This window comes from Poeciliopsis prolifica, unplaced genomic scaffold (assembly GCF_027474105.1).
Source record: "Poeciliopsis prolifica strain line A6 unplaced genomic scaffold, Auburn_PproV2 SCAFFOLD028, whole genome shotgun sequence".
Taxonomy (NCBI): domain Eukaryota; kingdom Metazoa; phylum Chordata; class Actinopteri; order Cyprinodontiformes; family Poeciliidae; genus Poeciliopsis; species Poeciliopsis prolifica.
The window spans coordinates 3,365,367-3,375,599 of NW_026562403.1; the positions used below are offsets into that span (position 1 = coordinate 3,365,367).

The 10,233-nt window shown below is 35.6% G+C and overlaps 1 protein-coding gene across 3 annotated transcripts in view; it reads left to right on the top strand.

Annotated features, from left to right (window-relative positions):
• LOC129371910 (EGF-like repeat and discoidin I-like domain-containing protein 3) overlaps positions 1-6,310 on the top strand; it is a 124,168-nt gene extending 117,858 nt beyond the window's left edge. For all 3 annotated transcript variants that reach the window (XM_055048769.1, XM_055048767.1, XM_055048768.1), the window contains one exon: positions 2,927-6,310. In XM_055048769.1, coding sequence (XP_054904744.1) covers positions 2,927-3,076 — 150 coding nt within the window. In that variant the 3' untranslated portion in view covers positions 3,077-6,310. The remainder of the gene's footprint in view (positions 1-2,926) is intronic.
• The last annotated feature ends 3,923 nt before the right edge of the window (positions 6,311-10,233 follow it).

Sequence of the window (10,233 nt, forward strand, 5' to 3'; positions counted from 1 at the left end):
TGTAATGGAAATAAACGCAGCAAATTTACGTACTTGTTCAGAAAAAAGAAGTCTAAAAGTTTACCTTGTATTTGTGGACAGTTTGCTGTATTTTTACCTAAAATCTAATCCCAATTTTTTGGGAGGGAGGAATAGACTTGATGCAAAAAGAGTTTATTAAGTGAACTGAAAAAGTTAGTTTTAAAGCTGAAACTCAGTGGAAGTTATGTATATCTTTTTAGTTACATTTGAAAAAACATGGGTAAACAACAGGGAAATTAAAATGTCTGCAACTATATTTGCGCAGAATGTCACAATGCATAATTATGTGAATACTTAGCATCTAAATATAAACAGCAAAGCATAAGAACACCTGCATAAGGGATAAAGAGGAAGAAACAAGAGAACAAATTGTGATGATGTGTTCTTGCTTAGATATAAATAATCTGACAAGTTGAATTTGACACGGAAGAAAGATTATGATGAAAAGTATGAGAAAAGAGTGACCTAAAGTTCTTGAAAACATAGAAACAATAACATTTATGAAGCTGTTTGTTGTTTACAATGTCTCTCAGACCAAAACAATAGAAACTCGCGCCACTCATTTGAAAGTAAAAACCTTTAAAATCTTGACAGTTACTTCATGTCACCTACTTACAAAGAATGCACAATTAAAGAGTAAAAAAAAGTTTCACAGCAACACTATCTTTCACATTACAACATATTTATGAAGATATTTCAAGCCTTAACTATGTTCTAAAGGGCAGGCTGCTACAGTGGCCCTAAAGTCTTTGAGTTTTAGACCCATCAAAGACAAAAATTGAGATCTTGTTCTGCAGCCTCTTAGTTTGCTTTTAGACACGCCACAAGCAGAGACAGTTCTAGACCAAGTTTATTCAGGAGGCAGTTTCAGGATGGCACCAGTGTTCCTTCATGAGGCCATCCTGAAGGATGTATTGAAAGTGCCTAAACTCATAGAATATATAAATAAAGAAATAAACGGGACTCAAATTCCTTCTGCTGATTGCCAAAACAGGAAGAGATTTAATGCTCATCCCCAGAACCAAAACATCACATTTACATCGTTACAGAAATCCAACATCTCGTGACTTCTTCTTTTGACATCAGTTTTTTTAATAAAGTTCCAACTCTTTTGGTGTTCCAGGCCCGGTTCTTTCAGGTGCAGCAGCTTAAAGTTAACATTTTTCCTCTTTTAAGTGATTGTCATTCCACTTCTCTCCAAATATGAATTCCTTCCTAACTTCTAGGTCGGACTGACCCAGTCCATTTGACACAGTACATTTCTTTTAGGTTAGCCAAACAATTTTTAACTATTTATATAATTATATTCCTCTACAATAGCACAAAAAATTTAACAAAAATACATTGCAATGTTTAAATGTTTCATAATAGTTCCACTTGCAGCTCCAGAGCTGAAGGTTACAGAGCTCTGATCTAGCAGATAAAAATTGTGAACCTACCCCAATACGGCTAAACCTAAAAGTGCCTTCAACAATGAATACAAAATCTGAGTTTTGTATTCATTGTTGAAGAAAAACTGTGACAGTAAAAAATTTAATTCTTCCAGGGCAGCAAATAATTACAGTTTCTGTGCCAGCAAATATCATCAGAAAAAAACTTTAGTATCATCTTTTCAGTTCAGGGTCATAACAGGAGCCAGGGCCAGCCCTATGCAGGCACTGGACCCACCAGTAAATCTGACCTGTGAGCGAAATAACAAATATATTCACAGCTTTTAATAAAGAGTAATTTAAAAATAGATTTGGATTTAACAGCGAGCTGGAGAAGAAGTGTTAAAATTAAAAAAGTGCAACCTCTCCATTGAACTTTCATTAGCGTTTTTAAAGCATTTTAGATCGGCAGAAAGCTTTTTACACAATAATTTCAGAGAAGTATTTTAATACAAAATGAAACTTTTGGCAACTGTTGAAACAGCTGTCTTGACAAATTTGACAATTTACTCAATTCACAAGACTTTATCCCGTCTTTTAATTTTTACAAGGTTTTTTTTTTTTTTTTTTTTTTTTATGGTGAGCCTAAGGGAATTTAGATATCTTCTCCAAGGCTATAATAACCTATAACTCATCCACAAATATTTTGACAGGTTCAATTTGATTTCTTTTGTCACGTCTTTTTTTAAATATTATTTTAACTGTTGAAGTGCAAAATATGCTCCACGCTTTACGATTATTCACTCTAACCACACAAAATCTGAATCACGGTTCTGCCAAATTTCTCATGCTCTTATGAATATTTGAAAGGGAATTAGCCTAAAATGAAGTGAAAATATGTAAATCCCAGTTTTCAGCACCTGTTTGGATTTATCCCACTGCTTTTCTATTCCACACCAGACTGAATCCTATTACATCCCAATTACACAGGCATAATAATAAGTGTTAAATTGACATTATCAGATTCTTGAATGAAGAACCCCCTGCAGATGCACTTATTTCTAATGTACTTCATCTTGCTGTCATTAAGCACACATTGAACCTTTTAATAATAAACCAGAGAGCTTGTGTCCCTGTGTGATGAATATGTATTAAGATGGTCAAACCTTAAACTATTTTTAAAAGATTTATTAAAGGGAATATTCATAAATTTAGAAAGGGACTATATAAAGATAGTTTACATGACATGGATGAGGAACAAAATGTGTTGCACAGAGATAATGATTATGGTCAGCACATTAAAATGCCATTAAAACATACAGATGCATCTCAGTATACTGAAGTATTGTTGAAAAGCAAACATTGTGTAATTCAGTTGAAAAACTAACATATACAGACTCACCACAAAGTGATTTGTGGTAATTTTTAAAAATCATATATATATATATATATATATAAAGTGCACATACTGAGCATTACACTACTTGTGTGTATTACAGTCAGTACATCTAACCCCATGTTGCCTTCTCTTTCAGGTCTTCCAGGGCAACTTTGACAACGACACACACAGAAAGAATGTGATAGATCCCCCAGTCTACGCTCGGTTTGTGCGGATCCTTCCCTGGTCATGGTACGGCAGGATCACTTTGCGTGTAGAAATACTGGGATGCACAGAGCAAGAGTGATGTCTCTCCCTTCTCCATCTTTCTGTCAATCATCCCCCTCTTCTTTGGAATACTGGAATATATCAAGCAGTTGCTAAAACATAAACTGTTCAACCTGTAAAAAGAAATTAATTTCCAATATTTTTTTTCAAGGAATAAGCATATAGGTTGTGGTGGGGTCTTGTTAGTTCTTTTGTACAATGATTTCAAACCTGCCTCCTGTTTCACTGTTTCAGTTTCCTACTTAAAAGCGTGATCTTTGTCTTTTTATTCCTCTCAAAAATTGCCATCCTGTTTGGAATGAACTTCTGTAAGATATTTGGGTCAGGGTTAGGGGTCACAATGGGGTCTCACTGTGGTTTTACTGTGGAAGCTATTGTACAGTGTCACTTTTTAACAAAGACGTTAAAACTGTCTGTCGTGCTTCATGGGACATTATTAACCAACTTTGTATCATGACTAAACTGTCCAAGGAAGAAAATATAATGAAACATGTTTTGAATTTCATAATTGAACCCCCTTCAAGCCATGAATACCTTCAAAGGAAAACATTCATCACAATATTATTGACATACCTGTATTATATGTAAAAGATTAAGAAACTGCATGGTACATGAATTATAAATGTATATTATGACAAATCATGAAAAACCTCCAGTCCTGAGAGCAAATAGCTTTGAATTAGGGACATATTTTTATGTGCATTTTTAAGTAGTTCTGACACATTACTTTAAACTTATAAAGATTAGTGCTTTGTGAGACAACAAGCAAACACTGCGGGTAAAAACTTCTACTGCAGCACTTACACTGAAGCTTACGGGCTTTATTTATTTATCTGATTCGTTGCTCCCTATTTCTGATTATAGCTGGTCTTTTTCTAAAACATGCTCATTCCTTTTTTCTACTCTCTTGTCAGATTTATGAAATGTGTTGTAACGTCCTCATGTTGTCTTGAAGAACTAAGATGAATTGATTCAAGAGCTCAGGATAGATATCATTCACAATACTCCCACATATATTACCACTTGAATTATGTTTGGCCAGCTAAGCATACTATGAATTTATTGTACACAGAAAATAGCAGATGAGGGAAAGAAATTACTAAAGTCATCAGCATAATGTACATACATCAAATAGTAAAGTTTTTTATGTCTTATAATGAAAAGAAAATATTTGCTAATTTTCAAAAGAAAACAAATCAGGACTGTGTTAATAAAAGTGTGTAATTTGATCGAACATTGATGATGGGCTATACCAACAATAGAGAACTCTAGTGTTTATTGCAGGGTACCTAAGTTTTAAGGTTTTGTGTTAAAACTGTACTTTTATGTAAAGTAATGCTTGCAGGACACAAAACTACATAGAATAATTACATAGGCATTACAGATGTGCTATAATACCAGTCGGGTCAAAAGTTTATAACTTTGTTGCACTATTTTGTATTTTATTTGCATTTCACAAGAAATGCACTGCTTTGGGAGAAACAACATCATTACAGCATCAGTTTTCCACATATACATGCTGTTAATAGGCGACGAGATCTCCAACTAAGAAAGGCTGACGTGTTTTTCACAAAGGACCAGGCAGAATACATACCACACACACATAGGTCCTAAATCGCCGCAGGTATTACTTATTTTCATACTATGTTGTGTAGAAATTCGGCCTACACCAACAAAGATTCCCTCACCTTTGCAGACTGAGTGACATAGAGGCTCTCTCAGCATTGGGTAAAACCTGTTTTTATTAATAAAATTATTTGACCAATTGGAGGTACTCAGATTTTGTACAAAGTAATAAAATTTCATTAAAAATGGGTAGATAATAAGTATAACTTACAAAACTATGATGGTACATCGCAGCAAAATTAAATTACTGTGCACCATCAGAACTGAAATTTCACACCCTTTATCCCAATACAAATACACTGTACAAATGGAGACTCATCATATGGAAAACATATAGTGTACTTCAGAGATTAGATTGAGCTTGATGTTTCAGGAAATGGTTTTCATTTCTCTACCTTTCAAGTCGAGAAAAGTACAATTTTTTATTATGTGACAAATTAAGAAACAGTGTGATTGTTTCTTTTACATTTATGCAGTTTTTTTTTTCTGCATAAAGTCGCTTTTACTGTTTGGGTGAGAAAAAAAACACGCTTTGTTGGCTATTCTGTAGTTAAAAGTTGGTCTGCCAAAATTAGTGAGTGCTACATTCAGATATGTGCCACAAATGATTTGATTTATGGTTCGTCGGCTCTCAAAAGTTCTCTCAACAGCCAAATAGTTTGTCTGCATGTTTTTCTCTAATGACCACAGTTGTTTACATTATTTCATCTGAAAACCTGCAAGTTAAAATTGACTCCAAACATTTTCCTACTGAAGTCTATTCTAAAATAATCAAGACAAGTCCAAAATTTCAATAAGATTTACGTAGTGTGGTTTTGTGCCAGGAAATTTTTTTGAAGTTAAAAATCTCCCAGTAATGTTTGTAATAAGTTGGAAAAGTGGAGCTGATCCGAGCATACGCAGTATATTAAACACTTGTGTGATACCCGTCTACTTTGTAATGTCGCTGATATTAAAGGAATGACTTTGAACAATTCACTTGTGTAAGTTACACTGAACGCCTTTGCTGTAGATTGTCATTGTGTGAAAACTGTTCTTAGTGTGAATCAGTGACTGCCACTCTGTAGGTTTGTGGGCAGAGAATAAACGCATTAATTGTGTCTCACAATTTTTTGGGCTATTTAAATTGTGATCCGTAAATGCTTTATTGCCAAATAACTGTCGTGGCCAAAACCTGCACTGATCAATCTTTGTAACCAGCTTTTACTTTCAGCATGTATGATGGAGCAGGGCTGCTACAAAGTTTCCAGGACGTTTGCATGATGTACAAATGAAAACAGTACAGTATAACAAAGATGTCCACCCCACACAATCTTTCTTCATATATATCTGCAGTGTAACTAATTTTTACTTTACACCTCCTGTCAGTTTGTCTTGCACATTGTAAAACTTCATTTAACATGTTCAAAATGGAAGCAAAGTGAGAAGCCATGCTGTCTTTGTATTTCTGTGTCATCTGTTCACAAATCGTTTCTTACCTCCTATGTCTACATCTAGAAAAGTAAGCAGTTTGAACACTGGTTAGGTTTAATCCTGCATATAGGGGGGAGAGACTGTACAGTAAAAAAAAATGTTGCTTCAAACAAACTCTTTCAGTTTGACAAATAAAAACATATGTGTGAAAATAGTGTTGGCTCTTCTTTCAACTTGACAACGTACCTTATATGTATTCAAATGTATTCATACTTTTTTCTTCAAATTTTGTCATGTTGCAAAACACAAACTTTCATGTATTTTGTTGAGTTTTTCTCTGCTAGACCAATATAAAGTACTGCATAATTGTATAGGAGAAGGGTGATGACACATCCATCCATTCATTGTCTATAGCTGCACCTCACTCAGTCTTTGGGAGAGAGGCGGAGATCACCCTAAACGAATGACTAGTCCATCTCAGGGCAACACATAGGACACATAGGAGGAACAACCACACACGTAATAGCAATTAACAGAGACCACTTAACACAGCAGTCATGGTTTTGGACTGTGGAAGGAAACCAGAGAACCTCGCGTCAACATGCACAGCGCAGAAAGACCAGGATTTGAACCCAGAGCCTTCTTGCTGGAATGCAACGAAGCTGGAGATGATGCATGGTTTTCAAACTGTTTACAAATGAAAATCAGAATATCCCCCTTCAGTACGGTACTTCTACCTAAAGACTTTTGTGAAATCAAGAAATTACCATAAGGGTATATAGAGTCCAGCTATGTGGAATTTAATTTCTGTATACTGTAAGTACAGGTATTTGAAGGTATAGGTATTTGAAGCCCTCAGAAGTTTCTGAGAAGTTGAGTAGATAAGCAGCATCAGAAAGACCAAGATGCACAGCAGACAGGGTTGACATAAGGCTGGGGACATGTTGAAAGAAAGGTTTGGTTATAAAACAATTTTCCAGGTTTAAGATATCTCATAGAGCTCAGTTTAATCCATCATCTTAAAATAGAGAACTGTACAGCTGCACACCTCCCAGGACAGGGCCGTCCACATAAACTGACAGGCCAGGCAAGGACAGCACAAATCAGAAAAGCTTAGGGGAGAGACTGTCAACAATACAACTATACAACTAGATTTGCTGTTCACTCAACATCTAGGCCTTATGAAAGAGTGGCACAAAGAAAACCTTAAGAAGTCATATTTATAGATTGTCTAGAGCCATGTGTGGCAAAATGGGTGCAGGGAAAATGTGTAAAACTTGCCTTCAAATGTTTTTTTTTTTTTTTTTTTTTTTTTTGTTCATTTGCTGCTGTTAAAGAATTACAGTAGTTGCTTTTGATTTTACTTAGCCTGTAACCAAAACCTGCTTCTGGCTATTTTCCCTACCATGCACTCATAATAGACTGACAAACACTTTCAAACTAAAAGAAAATGTATTTCTATCCCTTTTATACACATAAGGGCAGATTTGACTGTTGCATAGCAGGAAATGCAAATATTGGGCAGTTAACTTTGCTAATTCTTCTCTGCCACTTAGTTATCAGCTCACTCCATTTACACTGTGGTTTTATTAAAACATGTAAATCTGTGAAAGAGTCTTCCTGAAATTCAATCCAATTAGACAGAGGTGTAATAGACGGGCAGTAATTTCAAGTGAAGAACAGAGCACTTGAAGTGCTTTTTTGTGGCTCAATAGCCTAAAGGAGATAGGTTTGATTAGCACAAAGATCCTGCTCTGTAAACTAACTTGATTTAAGCACAGAATGCAACACAACTTGATGATCCATAGACTAGGTAACTAATGAAACAAATCCAGCACCAAGAATCCTGCAGCAAGGACATGGTCATAAGTTTTTACCAAACCCACAAAACATGTGTGGACTGAACAATCAAGCTCTTGGGACCTCTACTGAAACTCCACATAAATAAAAAATTGAGTCCACAGCTCCACAACCCGGTTAAAGGCCATGCTTTTTGTCTGATTCAAGTCTATTCTAGAATTGCATCTCTCAGGGTGGCTGCATGTTAGCATTGATATGTTACCTAGAGTTCAAATTTTTTTCTTCTTATTTAAAAGCTTTGATTTCTGTGTTTCTGTAAGAAAATAATTTTTTTTTGACAATTATTCTCTCTGGGTTTAGAAGCTGTTCAGCTGGGTGGACATTTGCAAATATACTTCACTTTGCTCATTTGTTAGGATGATATGTAATCATAGCAAAAATATAGTTTTGTAGTTATCAATAGTGACCCCACTGTTACCAACTCAGAGACTTCCTTCCTCTGTTTAGCAACATTTCAAAAAAAAAAATGGCACTGGCTAAAAACGAAATCTAAAAATTATAATCTACTATCTGTGAGAAAGCTGCACTTGGTGCACTGACCTATGTAAGATGACAGATCATGTAAGACAAAACTTTATCCCACTTACTTGAAGGTCTAACTGTGACTTTATCATGACCAAAACCGCACTTGTTAAAAACAGAAAGCACTATTTTTAGTGCTTATCCTAAATTCAGAAGATATTTGTTTGTTTTTTTAAAGAATATCAGTAAAATGCAATGACATTCCAATTTCACAAGCCGATGCTTTATTCTCAATTCAGTATTAGTTTGCTACTAATTGTCATCACCAGGAAAACTAGATATCAAGGTTCAAGGGTGTCATATTTCACTGAAAAGTTTAAATAAACAAATGTCCATGTGCAGTGAAATTCAGTGTTTCGGTGACCAACACATCAACTCTGTTAGATCATCGTTAAAATTAATCAAGCACAGCTGTGTTAGATCAGAAAAAAACAAAACGAGGATCTGCTCCTCGGTGGAGCCTAAACCAGCGCAGGAATCCCCTGCTGATGAATGGTGGATGCTCATGTCGGTGTGATTTGATTACCGTCACGTTGTCCCAGTTCAAATTTAGATTTTTTTCCTGCATACTTTACAAAATCCCTTTCGATCATTCCTGGATCAATCTTGGATCATCGAGCCAAAGTTGTGAAAACTTATATTTTCCCATGGCGACTCGTAAAATGACGAGCGAGTCTCAACACGTTAGGCGGTGCCGACACTACACATGACCACAGCACCTTGGAGTCTATCAGTGACAGCTCAGGTCCTGCCAGTTCGGTAGTTATAATGTTTTATACAATAAGTGTCATCAATGGAAAATTTTAAATATTTTGAAGGGATGAGGAAAATTCATTACTTTTTACTACCTTTAGTTACTGGCCTGCATTCTTATTTTTACTGGCCTTAAATTGAGCTAATTTAATTTACTACCTTTTATCACCCTGTATAATGGGCAATATAAGATTGTTGACTGTCAAGTTGGATGAACTCCAAATATCAGGAATGCAGTAATAAGTGTTTTACTGAAGTGGACAAGCAGTCGTAACATATCCAACATCCCAATTTGTACATGGCAAAATCTGATGTTTTTAACCATGCCTCACTCTCTGCTATACTACCAAGGTTTCAACAATTTGTCAGCTGCTCCACCAGAGAAAACAAGACATTGGATTTGTTTTAAGCAAATGTCAAGCATTCATATATCTCCAATTCAAAAGCTCCTCTGGGAAAATCAGATCACAGTCTTGTTTTTCTATGCTCGCCATATGAACAAATATTCAGAGATAACCTGTGAAGAAAAGGACAGTGAAAAAGTGGTCAGAAGAAGCTGAAGAAGCCCTGCAGGGTAGTTTTGAGATTACAGACTGGATTTCTCTTTGCCAGCCATATGAAGAGGACATAAGTACTATGACTCAGTGTGTAGCTCCTACAGTCCTAAGCTTTGTGGGCTGGGTTGTGTGCCTACCCTCATTTTTTCCTCCTTGTTCGGGTTATTGTGCTACGGATCGGAACCACATTCCATTTCCTCGTTCCTGTCTCTCTAGGCTCCATCTCTGCTCTTCCAGAGTATGATGCATGGGATTCTGCTTCTCATGCACATTTGAGTTTACAAGTATACATACATGTAATGCAATACATGCATTATTGCATTAATTGTAGTTTTTATTTACCTTATAATTGATCTTTAATAAATATTCCTTCTTGGCATGATCTCCTATTTTCGTCGTGAAAACGAGACAGTCATAACACCAATTATATAAAGTTCTTGTGGAC